This window comes from Columba livia, chromosome Z (assembly GCF_036013475.1).
Source record: "Columba livia isolate bColLiv1 breed racing homer chromosome Z, bColLiv1.pat.W.v2, whole genome shotgun sequence".
NCBI classification, from domain to species: Eukaryota; Metazoa; Chordata; class Aves; order Columbiformes; family Columbidae; genus Columba; species Columba livia.
In genome coordinates, this window is record NC_088642.1 from 450,772 (window position 1) to 470,030 (window position 19,259).

The 19,259-nt window shown below is 53.2% G+C and overlaps 1 protein-coding gene across 11 annotated transcripts in view; it reads right to left on the reverse strand.

The window, feature by feature from the left end:
• Nucleotides 1-19,259, reverse strand: part of LOC102098886 (NEDD4 like E3 ubiquitin protein ligase) — a 121,424-nt gene that overhangs the window by 45,281 nt on the left and 56,884 nt on the right. For all 11 annotated transcript variants that reach the window (XM_065046710.1, XM_065046708.1, XM_065046709.1 and 8 more), the window contains 4 exons: nucleotides 3,370-3,420; nucleotides 2,508-2,569; nucleotides 2,301-2,403; nucleotides 490-656 (listed from right to left, as the gene is read on the reverse strand). In XM_065046710.1, coding sequence (XP_064902782.1) covers nucleotides 490-656; nucleotides 2,301-2,403; nucleotides 2,508-2,569; nucleotides 3,370-3,420 — 383 coding nt within the window. The remainder of the gene's footprint in view (nucleotides 1-489; nucleotides 657-2,300; nucleotides 2,404-2,507; nucleotides 2,570-3,369; nucleotides 3,421-19,259) is intronic.

Genomic DNA, 19,259 nt, shown 5'->3' on the forward strand with positions numbered 1-19,259 from the left:
TTTCTCCCTGCCCTTTCAGCAGTCTCTGTAGAAGAAAGGCATTTGTTCTCCCCAGGTAAACTACTGACAAAATCCCCACCTGTCTCCAGTACTGCGAGGTACGTTGTGAACGCACTGACTTCCCTCCCGCCCCTTCAGATTGCCTAGAATTGCCCACAATACCCATGTGGAGATGTCATTTGCGGCAGGTGGACAAGTCCCTTGTTATCAGAAGATATCCAGATTCTGGTTCTCAACTCACTAGCACATCTGTGAAAATTCTTCCCTGAATAAAGCACAGTGTCAGATACGCAGCACAGTCGGCATCAAAGCCATGATCTATCTGCTACTGAAGAGAGGTGTGCCTTTATCAACTGCCCTGTAAAGGCTTGCTTAGGACTTTTCCAGCCGTGAACGTGTAAAATGAAAACGGTTACGTTCACCTGACAACCACTGGCTTACCGATCCTTGCGCACTGCCCCAGGGAACACGCGCTCCGCTGCCACTTACATCAGACTGGGGCGATGCCACTGCGTGGTCCTGTTGTTGTGGTTGACGTAGTAAGTCCGGCCCAGGTTGTCCACCTTCTCTTCCCAGCCGGGAGGCAGCGGAGGAGGCGGCAGCTCCTCCTGCCGCTGGGATGCGGAGTCATTGGGATCAACCACGTCCCAGCCGTGCTTGGGAACGGAAAAAACAAGGTCAAGTGAAAGAAAAGTTGCTTCATTGTTGCTTACATTAGCGTGCAGGTGCAGATACTGAAAACTGCCCAAAGAGAAGTTCAAAATTACTTAAGTGTAAGCCACACGGGAACAGAATAAACTCTGTGGTTACAGCGTGCTCTTCATTTCAGTGCCAAAAACCCTAAAACCCCACTGGTCTGTTAGGACGGGGATTCCCAAGCGTATCCGGGTGGGTGCAGATTCCCAGCCAAAGAGCCAAAGAGCACCAAGCGCTGACTTGTCCGGGTGTGACCGTCACGCTACGGAGGATAACGATGTGCTTTTCCCTTCTGCTTCCCAGCCACCGTTCAACGGACGCCTCAAAGCACTTCACTACGGCTGACTCACTGGAAAGGTCACTGTCCGGGCCTCGTGACACTATCTGACACGGGTAAAGACAATCTAGAAAACTGGCAATGAATGATTTCACACCAAAGCAGACACTACACAATGTTCCAAACTGGTGGGACTCTGGAGCAGAGACAGTGCTGCTATACGCGTGTGCTGGAAGCTCGTTTCTACCTGAGAAACTCCAGTCACATACGCTTTTCAAACTAATGTTTTATTTAAAAACTGCCTGTAAATTCAAGCTAATTACTAAGACATCAATTCCAAGACCTACTTTATACGTAAAAGAATCTGTTTACTAAATCACCATCACTCAATAACTGTAAATAAACTCAATGAACCTTTTAAACTCTTGGTACTTTAAATATGAAAGAAAATGCAGACTACATTTAGAAGTTGTATAATCGCTATGAAATTCGGATCTAGATAGTATTCTTGTTTTTATATATACACACATAAAAGTATATTTATGCGACCTAGAAATTTCCACAATAACAAAATTGTTATATGTGTATATACACTAGATCAGGAAATGTATATCCACACACGTTTTTCGTACATGATGAGACCAATGATCATTGTTCTGAGTCCGTGATCGGCTTCCGCGGGCAGAACAGCGCCAGGGCCCCGCGTCGGGATGAGGGAAGCAGCGCCTTCCCGGCCAGGGCTGCCGCGCAGCAACCCCGGGAGCGCGGCCGCGGCCACGGCGCTCCGCCCGCCTGCCGGGGCTGCCGCACGCCCAGCGCGGCCAACGCGGGCTGGCTCGCGCTCTGCCACTGCAGCTGCTTCTTTAAACGACTGACAAGAGTGCTGAGAAGCCTTCAAACCTCTTGCGCTCGCATGAGCTGCACTCTCTGCAAAGCCAGCGCTGCCAAGGAAATCAACAAAACGCTCTAACGCCTATTTGGAAATGGCCTCCGAAGAGGAGGTACCTCATACAGTCCATTATGTTTATAAATTACTTGCGTAACTTTCTCAGTTCTTCTCCTTGGCACCACCTCCACTTCTACTTGCTCACAAACTGCGTCAGACAGACCTTAGAATTCACCGTGGCAGCTGAAATATTTTGAAATTCTTGAAATGGTTGAGAAAACACAAGGTTACGGTGAAAGGCCAACCGGGCTGTGTGTTGCAGGGGGAGGATGAGCCGCTACCAACGCTGCACCAGGCTTCGCCTTTCGGAGGCACAGCTTGTCACACACCTATACTTGAATCAATAGCAACGCGGGTGCTCCCAGCAGCATTAAGCCTTACCTCCGATTCATCCCTTTGATCACTGTTTTCGTCCTCTTGGCCACCATTTTTAGGCATATAAGCCATCTTCAGCCTCAAGAAGCCCTTCACACGGGATTTGTGGCTAGAAGACAAGGAGTTACGTTTCATCCAACAACCCTTAAGCAGTTGCAAACAACAGATCTTGAGGGAAGAAACGTTTCGAAGCACAAAGGCTGTCCCGCTCACCTCCTGGGTCTGAGCAGGAAATCCTTGAACGTGTACGGCCTCTCCATGGCGGGGTCCTCGGTCTGCAACGGCACGGGACGGGGGTCAGGGCCTGCCCGGGCACCGCCGGCGCGGGGACGGGGAGCGGCGCCGTCAGCCCGTCCGTCAGTCAGTCTGTCGGGCCGGTAGTGTTAGTCCGTCAGTCCGTCGGGCCGGTAGTGTGTCAGTCCGTCCGTCCGTCAGTTCGTTAGTCTGTCAGGGCTTGCGCGAGCGGCGGCCGTTACTCCCGCTGTCGCCGCCAGGGGGCGCTGCAGAACCCGGCGCCCGCCCGGCCCGCGCGCCCCCGGCCCGAAAACGCGGGAAAGAGCCCCAGAAAGCGGCTCCGGGAGCCCCGGAAAGCGGCTCCGAGAACCCCGAAAAGCGAACCCCAAAATATGGTTTTTAAAATGTTTTAACACAAGCTCTGAAGAACTGGAGTTTGCTAAGGGACAATACAAGTGTTTCAACTGCAATGGAAAATCATAAACAGAAAGAAGCCAGAAGATTAACAGGACAAGAATCACCAACAGTAGGGTGAGAAACAGCGCGTCTATTGGCCACATCATTCAGGAGTTGACTCAGATCAGACAAGGGCTATAAGAAAGAATCAGGACACGAATCCTGGATGCTGAGAAATGCAGCAGGCACTGGAGCGCAACTGCCGTGTCCCTGGGCCCGCTGGGGCTTTGCTGTCCACAGCGCTCGCCTTTCGGCTCTAACGCTATGGTGGGCGTGCTCGCCGGCACCAAATCCAGCTGGACTACTGGCAAGAAGTGCCGCGGAACACGAGGGTCCGCGCGGCTGGCGACGACAAGGACGCGGCGGAGACGGGGGCCCTGCTTACCGGGAGGTGACTGAGCGGCACATCCACCTGGCCCAGGAAGTCGTCTCGAGTCTGTCAAATAAAGGCAGAAAAGGAGCCATTTTACATCAGAAAAGCAAAAAACGTTGAACATCAGCCCCGTCACAATGAAACAGAAATGAAGATCTTTGAGTACCATTATTGTAATAATTAGTGGTTTCTACCCCTTTATTGTTGCACGTTATCCATTGCTATAATTGATCTATTCGGCAGAGCATTTTCTGTGACAGTCCAAAACGGCTTCTTAGCCCACAGTGTGCACGGTAAGGACTGAGGAAGCTCTTTCCCCCGACACCATACGCAACATTCAAAGCACAACGCAATAACCTACTCCTTCCACGCACAGCCTTCACATACACTAAAAAGCAGAAGTGTGGAATTGCTGTTCACCGCGCCATCGAAACGTTCACGTCAAACCTTGCTGACTTGTTTTCTCTGCCCCCCTTTTTTCCCAGGAAAACCTCCCATGCTCCTGTGACAGAGCAGGGGACCCAACATCCAGACCGTGAATACAGAGCTGCATGAGCTGGAAACATCGTTCCCCAAAACAACAACTTGTTCTATCACTTTACCGAACAGAAGCCACAGCCCCAGAACCTGGGTGGTTTGTAAAGCGTGCTGCCCGTTACTCCAGGCTGCGTTGTGAGAACAGTGACCCGCGCTCAGCACCAGCCTTTCCGCAGTCCCGCGTGTCCCACTCGGAGGCCGGACGGCCCCCTCGCTGCGTGCGGCTGTGGCTGTGCCAGCGCCAGCACTGATCCGCCTACACAGCCATGTCCATCTGGACGCGATTAACACCGCTTCTCTACGTGTTCTTCACCGTCCGCTCAATCCCCAGCCGGCCAAAGGAGGAGCCATGGACGAGAGGGACATGGGACCTGCTCTTATCTAACTAGACCTTTATTACTGCCATTTGGACCATTATTCAGAACTGCACCAGCTCATTTTACAACTCTGGTGCTGACAGGACACAGAGAGCCCTTCAAGGTCCCGAAGACCAAAGACCTACCTGATGTCTGCAGCACCCAGTCACTCCTGGGGGTGCTCGGCCCGGGCTGCGTGCGGCAGCGCCACGGCACCCGCACGCCGACAGCAGCAAGGGAGGCAGCCGCGAGCTGGGCACCCTGAGGCGAGCCTTGAGGGGAAACGCGACCGTCGCTGCTCGCTGCCAGCGCCGCAACGCTCAGAAACCACCTCACCAACAGTAATGTCTGTTCAATCTCTATACTAAATTACACTTGATGCAACATTTTCAAGCACTGAATGGGCTGGGATAGCTTTAAATAAATTACAACTTTAAAGCACTGCTCAGGTGTTATCTTCATCACTTAGAGACGCCTCAAAACCAATTCAGCATTTAACAATTGTTATGACTAACAGCGCCCCTGAAGAGCAGCGTCGCACCAGTAGCTTTTACTGTCAATTCGTCTAAATCCCGCGGGGGATTTTTCTTTACAATATGGCTGTTGCTTCCCATCCAACCTCAGCACAGACCCGTGCCAGCCGAAATGCAGGTCACCTCCTTCTGAACCCGCCCTGCCCGCAGCAGCCACCACGGAACGAGACCCGCAACGAGCGCAGACGCTCCACCAGCACACTGTTCACAGCGAGTTAACTTATTTGAAAGCCAGAGTCAGACCATATATTGACAATTGTTCGCTTATCAATCGTTTTAGTATCTTAGCTAAACGTGACGAATTCCAGCACGTTGATCTAGACTGGAAATGTTATACTCAGCAGCCCAAGGCAACAGACGAGGTATGAAGTAATTGAAGAGCAGTATGTGTTCGCACTGTGAGCTGGTCGCTGTGCTCAAGGTATGCTTGGAATCCATCAATAAGATATGAATTCTCAACATGAAGCGTGTTGTGTTCTTCACAAATCAACTGTCAGGGAAAGCGGTTTCTGCAGATGCTGTTTATGACACCAGATATCAGCCCCAGCGATTCCCAAACAACCTGCTGCTTATTTAGACCCACGCTATGCCCAGAATGCCAGGAAGTGCAAACTGCAGCTCCAAGGCCAAGTTTACATATTTCTCATAGCAGAGCATTAAGCTGAATATTAAAATTCATATTTTATATGATAACATCACAAGAGCTCTGTGTCCACCAGGAAGACGGCGTACAGTCCCGCAGGCACGGCCTGTGCCACATGCCCATGGGAAACCACAGAAACAATGCCTGCCCAAGGAGCCTGCCGCTCACAAAACTGAAGTAAAAACACCTAATAGGTTTTTCATGACAGAATTTGCACTACTAATCTTCCTTGTAGCAACTACTGGAAAAACCTGGTAGCATTTACTGCCTCTAGAGAATTAACATGACGCCAAGTGCCTTCCACCTCCAGCTGCACTCAAATGTTAACTACTCGGGAGAAAACACGCACCTACTTGTAGATGTGTTCATGAACGACCCAGCTCCCGGGCACGGGGACCCTCAGGGCTGCGAGGGTCCGTCCGTCTGTCCGGGGCACCCCAGGGGCTGCGGCAGAGGGGGCGCGGCGGCCCCACGGCCGTTTCTCGACAGACGCGGCAGCGAGCTGACGCAAGCGCCGAGCCCGGGCTGCCTGGTGTGTCCTGGAAGCAGCCGCGCTGGAACCAAGACACGTGCTCCTCTGATTTCAACAGATCCCGAAATCACGACAGCAGCTGCCTCCCCACCGGATAACGGATTTTCTCCGGAACGTGCAGATGCTGCAGCCCGGCCGTGCCCACGGCCACAACAGGAAGCTGGCCCGCAGGAACTCTGCAAACTCCAGACCGATTTAAAAGTCTTCACTTCCACCCAGACCAAGCTGCCAGGAGTGAAAGAGCGGCTGAACGCCCGCAATGTGTTTGTGTGCAGCGCAGAGCAGAGCTGGCGAGCCTTCGCTTCCAGGCTGGCTGTGCCGCGGTGCCTCAGAAACCCTCCTCGGCGCTCCTGCGGGGAGCACGGGCCTTCTCGCCGGCACCAAGGCTCTGGTAGAACCAAATCTTTATGCAACACTTGACTGTGCACATACATTGTATGAAAAATTACTTACGGGGGGTTACTATATGAATTTTTAGCGTTTCAGGACACATTTGTTCTGTGAAACAGAGCAGTTTCCAAGTGCCATGCCATGCTCTGCTCCAAAGGACCGCCTGCCAGGAGGGCCGTGTCGGCTGGCGCAGAGCAGGTGCTTGTGAGGCGGCCTGCCTGGTGAAGAAGAGACGCCCGCAAGCGCTGGGTTTGTTTTGTGTGCCACGTCACAAACCGCCACGCGCTCCTCACCACCCGCTCTCACGTGGAATGAAAGGAGGACTGAAGTCCACTTTAGAAGAACGATATTTGAAAGTAGCATACTTGAGTTAGTAAACTAGCATTGTTTTTAAAATCTGGCATTTTTTCAGTTTTACAAAGGATGTCAAATCACGTTACTTCAAATAGTGCCCTATTTTCCTGCTAGCTCTCTCTACATCAAAGGCAGTCACTTCTACATCTTTGCAGGGACGAAAATACATCTTATCTATTCAGGAACCCCAAATCTGTCCAAGCATCTCTTTGATTTACACACCGATCTCGTGGAAAAGCAGTACTAACGCAAACGCAGGGAGGCGCGCGGGGTACCATGCACACTTCTGCCTTGGTGCCTCTGCTCCCTCCCATCCCACCTCCCAAGAGGCAGCAGGAAACCCCAGGGTCAGCATTTGATAACAATGCATTTAGTTATTCCAAATGCACTGCTCATGGTGTATCCTAAGACTTCTTTTCCATGTCAATGAATGTACTGAGGCAGCACCACAAACATCCCCGTGCTGCTACGGCATCAGTGCCGTGAAACACCGTGACTCAGGTATTCACACCACCAACAGCTGCAGCCAGTTGTTTACTAAGTAAACACAAGAAAGTAATTTAGATAAAGGACTGACTGATGCTGGAGTTCCAGTACCTGCAATGAAATCCCCTTTTACAACCATTTCAATGAGCATTTGGTGCCAAACGCAGCCCACTTCACCCCCATCCCAGGCTCCCTTGTTCCACCACCACTGCAGGATCCTGCACCTCCCGTGGTGCTCGTGTGACCTGGACCCAGAAACGAAGCTGGCTCTGGTGACAGCACCGCGACTGCTGGTCCGGTTCGCTGAGCGCCGCTCCGAGTGCCCCCGCGCTGGCCGGACGGCGTGCGGAGCCACGACAAACGGCTCCCGAGCGCTCCCGCGGCACGGCGTGCGCCGGGCCCGCCAACCGCGGCAGACGGGTCTGAAAGGGGAGCAGTGTCGGGGAAGATGCAAAACCAAATAAAAGGTACAAGTACAGCAGAACGGGCAGGTCTGTGGAACCCGAGGCGCGTCCCGCTCCGCCGGGGTGACCGCGGCCCCGCAGCGGCGCTCTGAGCCGTTCCGCTGCCCTGCCGAGCACCGCGCCGGGCAATAACACGCCACCCGCCCACGGCCCCTTGGCATTTCCAGTTGATCATGATGTTCCCAGCTTCCCGACCTAAAAATTGTTGTGTACTATTTCTGTGTGCTGATTAAACAGATGCCACATTCCAACCCAGATATCGCTTCATTTCAGAGCTGGCTGACACAATCTGGAGAGTAAATTGTACTATTTTTTTAATCCCTTCAGCTTCTGCTTAAAGTAAGATACTCAAAGTCCACGCTGTTCTCGGACCGCAAATGCCCTGCACCGTATTTCAGCACCCAAGTGTGGGCACGAGTTATCGGGGCCTGGACAGGCCAGGTCTGATGGCAGAAACAGCCTGATGACGTCAGAGCCCACCGTATGTTTAAATTTATTCTAAATAAACTAAAGCTATGTTATTTCCAAGTTTTTCACGTCACTGAAGCAGCAGCGGGCAGCGCGGCTGTGCGCAGGACGCTCGCGTGTGCAGGACACTCGTGCAAACAGGACACTCGTGTGTGCAGGACACTCGTGCAAACAGGACACTCGTGCAAACGGGACACTCATGTGTGCAGGACGCTCATGCAAACAGGATGCTCGTGCAAACAGGACACTCGCATGTGCAGGACACTTGTGCAAACAGGATGCTCGTGCAAACAGGACGCTCGCATGTGCAGGACACTTGTGCAAACAGGACGCTCGTGCGAGCAGGACGCTCGCGTGTGCAGGACGCTCACGTGTGCAGGACGCTCACGTGTGCAGACAGGACGCTCGCGTGTGCAGACAGGACGCTCGCGTGTGCAGGACGCTTGCGGGAGCAGTGCAGTGGCTCTGGATGCCCGCACAGGAACTGCAAAGAGAGCCGGGTAATGCAACACACAGCCGGTTTTGTATCACTGCCTGGGGTCTCGTGTCCTGTGGGTGCCCATGGGTTCAGTCTTTATTTTCTGACCGTTGGCTCCTCGCGTCTCTTGCCGCGGCAGCGGTTGCCTGGCACGGAACCCGAGGGCCCGGGGCTCCTGCTGGCACGGCACCGCTCCACCGCCGGCAGCCGCGCTGCGAAGGGCGATCGGCGCGTTTGGGAACACGCAGCCCAGCTTGGGGCTGACGGGTTTGAAAAGCTGATGACGTGGTTTAAACTGAGAAACTGGTGTAATAAACCCACCTGGCAAAGAAAAACACGGGACTGTAAAGAGATTACCACCACTGCGCAAATTCAGCACCCACAGAGAATACAAAGTGCAAAATTCAGCAAGAATTAAGCTAATTTGACTTGTGTATTACTCCAGTGCTGGACCCGAGGCCCGACGCACCGCCAGCGCCAGGGCCAGGGCGGCGTTCCCAGCGCCCGAAGGACCCTCAGCCGGACAGCTCTCCAGTGCACCACGGCAGCACCACAGAGCTGCTCAGAGCAAGGAGAACACCCCACGGCAGGCAACACCTGCTCCCTCCAGGTGAGCCAGCACAAAACCGCCCATTTCAGCCCGACAGAGAGCTCCTTCCCCTCGATCAGCAAACACAGAAACCCGTCACAGAGACGCAACTGCGTAGCAAAGTTCTGGTTCTGTTCCTTCATGAACAAAAGCAGCCTTCATTCTATAAGAGCAGTTATTCTAATGTAGGAAGCCACTGTTGCATTAGAACATTTTTACAGCCAGCACAACTAAATCAATCCCTTTGTCCAAGAGGGGAACGTGTCTGAAGAAAACAACAGAAGAGCCGCCCAGCCGAGGCACGGCCAGGCAGGTCCCCGCTGCGTCCCCACGTCCCCACGCCCAGAGCCCCCCGGCAGCAAGGCGGCTGGGAGGGAAACGCCGCGCTTCGCTTTCCATGAAGGTTTCAAAACGAAAGGGACCCCAAGAAACAAAAGATTTGCGAACCGCGGCGCCCCCCGAACCGCGGCGCCCTCCGAACCGCGGCGCCCTCCGAACCGCGGCGCCCTCCGAACCGCGGCGTCCCCCGAACCGCGGCGCCCTCCGAACCGCGGCGCCCTCCGAACCGCGGCAGCAGCTCCGGTGGGACACGCGGGACCTGCTCTTCTCCTTACCGGGGCTGCTGCCCAGGAGCCCTTCCACAGCAAACCTGGCACCACAAACACCCCCATTCCCCCCCAAAATCCCCTCCAGATGTCCTCCATTCCCCCCCAAAATCCCCTCCAGATGTCCTCCATTCCCCCCCAAAATGCCCTCCAGATGTCCTCCATTCCCCCCCAAAATCCCCTCCAGATGTCCCCCATTCCCCCCCAAGATCCCCTCCGGATGGCACCAACCTGGCTGCCGTGGCTGCGCCAGACGTGAACTGGGCAGAACAGGCACTGTGCGAGAGGGGCAGCTGGGCATACAGAGACATAGGTAGACAGATATACCTCCATCCTCAACTGCCCACTTCTCCCTGGCGCCTGACGCGGCGTGTTGCTGGCGGCACGCAGGGTAACAGCACTCGTCATCAGTTACCGCTGGCGGACTGACGCCAGGTGCCGTGACAGCCCAGAGCACCGACTGACTTGCTGCCCCGCTCACGTTCGTTCAGTGCATAAACACTATCTCCATTTTCCAACCAATAAACCCGAATGCTGAATTTTTAATTTTGAATCTGTTTTTTTCACCGTTTCCATTTGTGACATAAAACATCCAACATTTTTATTAAAAAATAAATGTTTCAGTAATTCTTTCTAGAGAGCAAAATATTTTAGAAAAGGTATTTTACGTTGCAAACTTCACTTTTGTTGAACGCATACATTCTTTTGGCCTAGTATTTAATATTTCAAATTCATTTTTACAAATCGCTCTACCGATAGAGACTCCATATGAAATTTTGACGTGGTGATGGATGTTACTACCGAGCAGTAATACAGGTTACTCAGAGTTTAAGGCGCATCATTCACCCACCAAATACTGCAGTCAACTCTGGTGGCTGTCGTGGTTTCCCCCGTTCCAGATCTCGAAGGCAAGGTAAGCAAAACACAAAGACTGGTTTATTTTGTAAACCATTAGCTGGTGTTATTCATCTGTACCCAAATAAATAAATACTGGTCAGGGAAACTTCGCACAAGAACAGTGTCAGTTCTGTTTCAGTTTCCATGACTCTTTCTCAGCACAAAGCGAGCTCTGTGTGGGCACACACTGTGATGAACAAAGCCTTCCACCTACAGGCCGGCTCTACCCTTGTCCCCGTGCAACACGTGGGAGCAGCCGTGTCCGTGGGCAGGAGAGGTGACGCTGCAGCGCGGCCTGCCCGGGCCCCACGCGCGCAGCCGGGCTCCGGAGCCGTGCCGGGGCGCAGCCACGCACACGCACACACGGGCGCTCCGGGAACCACACCAGAAACAAAAGGCACCGTGATTGAGCTGCGGTTTCAGAGACGGGCAGCAGCGCCCCAGAACTGCCCAGCTGAGTGATCAGCGTATTTCCTACGGAGCACGGACAGCCGCGACGACTAGAGCCTTACTGAAGCGGATTAAGCAAGCCGCAGTACATAAGCATAGACTAGTTAAACGCTAAAACACTTCTCCTGCGCTGCCACTGCTTACTCAAACACACTCCAAAACACCGGGCACTTCTGCCAAGATCCGCCGCGTTCCTGAAACGTGAGTCACCGCCAAGGCAGCCCTGCACAACGCCAGAGCGAGACAGCGAGCTACAGATCGGCTCCATTCATTACAATAAAATGGCCTCCTATTTAGATCCCCATTATAATTAAAAGTATGACACACAGGAGTGCTGGAAACACTTCCATTTCCCCGCTCTAACACGGGTACCAGTTATTAAAGGCTGTATCTGTGACGTACAAGAGCGAATACCTGCTATTATTAGTGCCACCGCATTACCAGCAGCCTCTGCAAAGACCAGAGTCCATTTTCCTTAGACACGGGACAGAGCAACGGGGAGGAGGCACGGAGGCGGCCTGGCAAGAGGAGCTGGCGGCCCAGAGATCCCTAAACCAGGCCCGAGCTGCGAGGGGACGCGGGAAACAGAACAGAACAGAACCGGTGCGCACCAGTGGAAAACAGGCACAAAGTCTGGAACAAGTTCATGTGTCAGGAGAGCTTCCCCTGTCCCGTGTTCCATGACATATGGAGGAATGATTGGCAAAATAAACATGAAACAATCCTCTTAGGAAGTTTCACTACAGCTCTTCAAAGGAACAGAGGCACAGTAAGAAGACAACACCGAAACGAACTACAGGTTCACAATGTGGTTATCAGGTAAGCACCACCAAGTCCCCAAATATTCCAAATACTGGGCATGATCTGATTTCACTTGCATCCCAAGAGCTGAAATGACACCAGTGACGAATTCAAACGCGAAGCGGAGAGGGCACGGCTGCTCGTCCGGAGGCGGCGCCGGCGCACGGCGTGCGAGGCGGCGGGAGGCAGCGCGGCCAGCGCGCGGTCCTGCCGCCGCTCTGCCCAGCAACCCTCTAACAGCCCCAAGGATTTTTACCAAGCGCCCCAACGCTTTCTGCCCTCAAAGCTGCACGTGCTGTCCGTACCACTTTCCGTATGTGTGGCCGCTGGTACGGGCAGCAGAGGGAAGAGCTTTTTCCATGCTGCGAATAAGGCTGAGACTGCACAGAAGGAAGTATAAACGCTCGAGGGTGCTAGGGGGACTTATTTGCTCTCTAAAGTGATGCCGGTGCTTATAATACATCCTGCAGAACTGCAGCAACCAAAATTCGACAGAAATGAGAGCTCAAGATGCAGAACATATGCAGCTCTTGAAGCCTTGATGAAAGATGAGCAACAGGACAGCAAAACCCACTAAAACGGACATCACCTCCCGCTGCCACGCTCGGGGTCACATCCTGCTCCCCGCAGAAGGCGGCTGGGCCGCGGGCCACAGCGGCGCAGAGCCCCCACCTTTCAAAGACGCTGAGACCGGGGCTTCTACGGCAATCGAGCGCAGACAACACTGAAAGAATCCAGACGCTCTCTCTCAAAATGGCCAAGAATAGAACCGCTAGTTTTACAAAGAGCTCAGAAACAGAGGGATTAATGGGCACTACTTCCCTAAGGCATAACGTATGTATATTCTGCACACACGCGGTGTACTTCCTAAGTTTCCTAGCTACTGACGGTTCTCTCTGCAGCTCTTCCTCCACAATTTCTGGGCAAATATACTGGCTTTCTCCATATATGTGAGAATAACTTTCAAGCAAAGAACTGTGCAGCAAAGGACCATTTCAACAGTGCAAAAAAAGTTCTTGAAGAATGATAATATTTTTAGTCATTCATCACGCATACCATTGCACTGATGTAACGTTCCTCTCTCGCCGAATGGTATTCCTGAGTGTTTTCCTCAATGTGTACGCTACTGCACTCATTTCAAAATAGCAGTAAAATATAACACGCCGTGACCAGGCGAAACCAGAGTCCCCGCTCCCGCGGGCCCCGCTCCGCTCCCCACGCCGTGCAGGGCGCGAAACTCCCGCGACCCGGCCACGTAACACAACCTGCTCGAACAACCAGGGACGCCCTGAGAGCCACCCCTGAACCCTTCACCAAATATGTGGCTGCAGGGGCAGACAACTCCCGTTTATCGGGCTGCGATTCCCACCAGCGCACGGGCCACGTCCGGCTCCCGAATCCAGCTCCCCCAGCCCCGGCCGGCACAGCCCCGAGGGGCAGCTGCGTTAGTGCCGGCCTTAGCAAAACCGCACGTCAGGCTTTGTCTAAAAACGACACGCCAGAGCTCCTGCAGTACTTGGTTGCCCCTAAACGATGCGAGCGCCCCATAGACTGCCCGGGCCAAAGGGAGCAGAAGGAACACCGAGTCCCTTCTCCAGGACTCCGTTCTATTCCATCAGGACCCACCGATGTGCTTGTCTGGGACTGTGATGCAGGACATTGGGTACGTGCCTGATGGAAGAACCTGAGACTGAGCTTTAACTAACGACAACAGTCACAAAGAAACAAAAAAGCACTTATGTTGGCAATATTTGACATAACATTTTTGCTTTAGTGATTTTCCTAACGTTAAAGAAAAAAAGCACCCACCAAAGCAACCCACGACCACCACGAGCACCGTAAGAACTCCAACGGCCAGGCTTGCTGACGGAAGGACGCGCGAGAGCTGCTGTTTGTGAGGACACCGAGGGACACACGGCCATGAGCCGACCGGGGGAAACGCAAACCGCCTTCTCCCGGGGCCACGGGAACGCTGCTGAGTGGACAGCTAACTCGGCTGCTTCAGTTCTTCACATGAATCATCATTTACACCAACACAAGTTCAACCATCTTCTTTTTCTTGCCAACACAAAGAACCTCGAGACCTGCTGAACTTTTAGAATAATGTGAATTTTTGTTTAATTAGCTCTTGAAGAAAAGGATAGCTACCAGTTCATGTACATCAGTCACTAAGATTCACTGCAAGGTCTTTATGGTGGGTAATTATGCATTTAAAATTCAGTCAGTAATAAAAACCCAACCAACCAAACCACAGTAGGGTAACTGGTAACATAATCTCATGGTGACAAACAAAGAACACGGAAAAAAACTTTAAGAAGTTTGTTTCATGTTGCACACGTTTGTTTACAAGCAACTACCAATCTGTTCTGTTCGTATCACAAAATCCTGCACAACGACTTGAAGTTTAGACATTTAAAATTTGATTATAACTAAAAGCAGGAAGGCCAGAGCTCCAGAAACATTTGCTAATCCCTGTGAAGTGCAGGGGGGTGACAAAAGGCGAGCGAGAGCCCTCTCAGCCCCGGGCTCACAGACCCCTGTGCCGCGGGCTGGCAAGGGAACGCGACACATCGGCCCATGGAGAATGGAGCTGGCGCTGCAAACCGACGGCTCCGCATTCCTTCTCCCCCTCTCCCCGCATCTGTCTGGGCTGGCACCAGAAACCCAGCTGCTGTCCCTGCCCGGCCAGCGCTGCTGAACCTGCTGCTGCGCACCAGAGCAGCCCCAGAGCAGCAGGGGCAGGGACACGCGGGGACACCACGGTGGCACCAGCGCGGTGACACCGCCCGGCAGCGCCAGCCCAGCTCCCGCTCTGCCCAGCGCCAGCAGGGCATCGGTAACAACGGCTGATCCCACCTGATGTACATGGAGTCACGCACAGGGAACCACCATCCCCAGCGCACTCCGTGCATTCCCCTAGCGAGTCTTCCCGCAGAGAAAACTCCACTTACAGTTCAGACTGGGCTTGGTTTTTTCCTTCTTTCCCTGCATGATAACGCTATCTAGAGCGGGAGACAGCAAACAGTCTGCAGTGTGCTGCCAATACATGAACAAACCAAAGTAACTTTTTACTTTAAAACATGTGAGAATTTAAAATTCTTTCCGTGACTCAGATGGATAATCTCAGAAGTTGACAGGCATAACCCTGAGGAGTGCAGGCCCTGCTACCGCTTTTGAAGATGTCAGAAATTTCTGCATGCTCATCTGTTGATAGAGAACAGACTGAAACACATAGTAAAGTGAGACCTACAGACACGCTGCAAATGGCGCGGCGCGGGTTTGCTGACCGGCCAGCTTTCCCAGTGGGCACCAGGTAACGGGGGCTCTGAAGGTGCGTTGCTGCAGCACGGCTTGCGTCTGCCCGCCCTCGCTCCCGAAGGGCGCGGTGCTGCGCTGTGCCTCGGGCAGGACTGGGCTCAACGGCACGACCGCCACCGCGGCTGCGGATCCTGCCCCACGCTCAGCAGGCACGTGTAAACACAGAGCGACGTCTCAGTACAGACCGTTACCTACGGTGAAAACGGTCTCTGAGCAGCTTCTGTTTCCCTCAGAGCTACTAGACTGAAGACTAGAATTCCTACAGCTAAATGTAAGAACAGAGCAGCAAGGGGAAGCTCCTGAGTGCAGCTCCAATCACGCTGAAGTCAATGGCAGAATTCCTAACGACTTCCCATGGGTCCAGGTTTGGCCACACACCTTCAAATCGTGCAAACCAGCCCTAACCTCGTATCACCGTCTGAGGCCCGGTGAGCTGCCTGCGGCCCGGGCTCAGCCGGCGCGGCCAGGGCTCGACCAGGGCTCAGCCGGGGCTCGGCCCGGGCTCAGCCGGCGCGGCCAGGGCTCGACCAGGGCTCAGCCGAGGCTCGGCCCGGGCTCAGCCGGGGCTCGGCCCGGGCTCAGCCAGTGCTCGGCCCGGGCTCAGCCGGCGCGGCCAGGGCTCGACCAGGGCTCAGCCGGGACTCGGCCCGGGCTCAGCCAGCGCGGCTGGGGCTCAGCCCGGGCTCAGCACTCACAGGTTATGGGGTCACACTTAGCTCCTCACCGGGCAGCTCCAGCTGCTTCCCCAGCTCTGCTGCAGCTCCAGGGCAGCGCACAGAGCTGCCACAGCAGGAGCTGGGAAAGCCCACGGTGCCACAAGCGCTGTGAACTACAGAAATAAAGAAAATCTTCCACAGTTACGCTGTAGCTTGATCAGTGTGTCTCTTGCAAGCCCATACCTTAAAATGTCCAGCATGAAAAGAGCCCTTCATGAACGCGTCTGGGGCTGGAAGCCGTGTTCCTGAGCTCTGAGGAGCGGAGTGCGAGCAGCACGCTGCTAAGGAGCCGCATCCCGAGCACTGCGCCATCCCTGGAGCAAGCTCGGTTCGCTGCCATAAGCCAGCGCGCTGGTGAGCACCGCGATAGAGCTGCTAGAAATAACAGTGTTGGTAACGCGGAGCCGCGGCCGCCCCGTGCCCATCTCCGGAGAGCACGGGCTCCGGCAGCAGTTTAACACCAACACCCCCTTCCACACTCGCCAACTTGAAACAAATAAGTGCTTGTGGCTTTACAATATGAAACCATGCCCGAGGCAGCTTTCAAATAACTAAATGGTTAACATCAGTGTAATTTAAAGTCTTTATAACACTAAGTACTACGAGATAAAGGTATTGCTGCTAAAATGCGCTGAACTTCACTAGAGGAGCTTTTCACTCTCCAGGATGCTACGTGCAGTGTCATGGATGTAGTTCTTAGCTTCCATAACAGCGGTTCAGATTTTGTTTAGCAACGTGAGAATATTTTAAATAATAGTGATTTAAACAACCCCTCAGCTGATACTGCTCTTGGCACATCTCGATACGCTGTGCCGCTTCCTTCCAGGACACGGAGTGCAAAGTTCTAAAGCAGGAAAACTGCTTTTGAAACCAAATACAACACTATTTCAAACACCCGCCTGAGGTAAAGCCTGGGCAATCATTTCTCAAGGAGGGTTGTGACCAGCCTCTAGCGCCTTGTTTGAAGGATTTTCATGGATTGCTTTCGATAACCAAAGCACTTAAAATACCATCCTCCAGAGTTCGATGCTTTGTGTGTGCCCAGCAATCTGCTGAACACTAAAGTTAATGGCAAACAAGTAGGGTCCTGTTGCCTCATTTATTATCAACAGTGCCTATATATTATACTTGGCCTTCAAAACAAACCAACCTCTGTCCACAGTGGGACTCAGAATATAGGACTTCAACACGTAACCGAAAGGGCGGTCACAGCCATTCATAGCTGAACCTCTCTTTTCACTGAGGACGAAACCGCCACCTTATCGCAAAGCTGATGTTCTCTGCTCTTTTCCAGGATACCTGGTTGCCCAGGAGGGCACAGCGTGCGCTGTGAGGTGCTGCGCTGGCTTTAGTATCAGAGCATTTCAACACAGCCAGGCTGAGCTTTTCCCTTTTCTTTATTCACTGGTTTTGGAGACAGCAACCTGCATGGTCACAGTGCTGATTTCGTTAACGGATGCTGACTTTTGGAAGCTACAAATACCACCCTGTTATACAAAACCCACAAATAACAGCATTGGACTTTAGACAAATGTGTACAGAAATACATTTTACAATGAGATTTAATCTGGAAACTAAGCAGATGGGATAGAATTGGATTGAGAGCAGCTTTTTGAACTAGAACAGTCATAAAACACACACGTTCCTAAATTCTTCATTACTTGACAGCTTTTCTCAAATAGGAAAACAGCTAAATAGTGCAAAAAGCAATCAAAACTCTGTATCTGGTTTATGTGCGTGACCTTCTGTGGCCAGATCCACACCAAAGCTGCTCTGGCTGGCGCTCCACGACTCGGCTTGGGGAGAGCCCTGGAACCGCACCCAGCCCAGTACTGCTCTCAAAACAGCGATGTTCATCCCAGCTCTTCTGCGCAAGGGTTTACTCTGGTTTCTCCAAAGAGTAACACCAGAAGATACAGCTTTCGGGGGGAAAAACACCAAACAATGGAGTCAAATAAGATCCCAGAACAGTCTCCCATGGAACTTTGGGAACGCGAAGGGATATGGTAAAGACAGCACTGCCAATTCTTAACCAAAAATGACATATTAATTGATTCTGCAAGCTAATTTACACTGCTTCAATGTGCTATTTGTCCTCCACGTGAGGGGGAAAAGAATTAAACAAATGACTAAATAAACGAGTGCAGCCCGCTGCTCGGCACTTCCCTCTCGCGCCTGGCTCCCGCTGCACGCGAGTGGGACCGCGACGTCTGCCCGCCAGGCCGGGAGGAGCCCAGGACAGGCGCTGGGGCCACGGGCAGCTGCCAGAGGAGGGACAGGTGATTTCCCGGGGGTGTCACACGGGAAGGACAGGCGCCACAGCGATCCCCGAGCACAACGGGCGCGAAGGGTGGCACTCGGGGACCACCACCGTTCTCTCAGCGCGACCCAGAGCGGGTTAGTTGAGGAGATGGGATGGAAGGAAAACTGATTTGTCCTTGACAGGAAACCTACACAGCCCAGAGGGCTGGAATTCATCACATCTACCTGCAGATGTCAACAAGGCCCTTATCTGCACAGAGCAGGTTTCTCGATAGCCATCTGCACTTCTGGTACAGCAAGGGAGAGGCAGGAAATTCAGAGCACTATTCATTGGAGCTATTTTAAACGTCGAGCTGAGGACAACATGAATTATGCGCTAAAAATGCCTATTAGAGTCCAGACAGCAGCCTCCAAAGTAGGTCTCCAAACTTGGACGTGTGCGCTATCAAAGACAAGCCCACGGTGCAGCACACAAGAGCCCTGACCGCCGGCGCCTCTGCCGCGGGCACGGGAGCTGCTGCGGCTGTCCCTGCAGAGACCGCCGAGACACGCTTGCGTCTGACACTGCTGCGTTACGAGACCGCTACATTTGCAAGGATATGCTCCCGGTATAACGAAGGCTACCAAATAAACCACCAGCACTACAGCTGTTGTTGCTCCACCGCATGGAGAGCGCTGTGCTGCACTCAGCGACGCTGCTGGCACAGGGGACACGGCAGCGGGTCAGTGCGACCACCCGTCAGCATCACCCAAACCCGGGAGACACGGCAGCGGGTCAGTGCGACCATCAGCATCGCCTGTCCAACACCAAAAGTACCAATAAGCCAGTTTATGGCATCTGCTCAGGTAAGCACCACGATGCTTGCACGGATGGACAGACAGACAGCAGGGAAGGCTCTAATGCCAAGCGTATTTTCACTCTGCATGTTTGATCTCAATGGAATGACTGCTGCTTCCAACACACTTCACCATCCAGATAAAAACAGGAGAGGCAGTTATAGCCACATTCCTTAGGAACAGGAT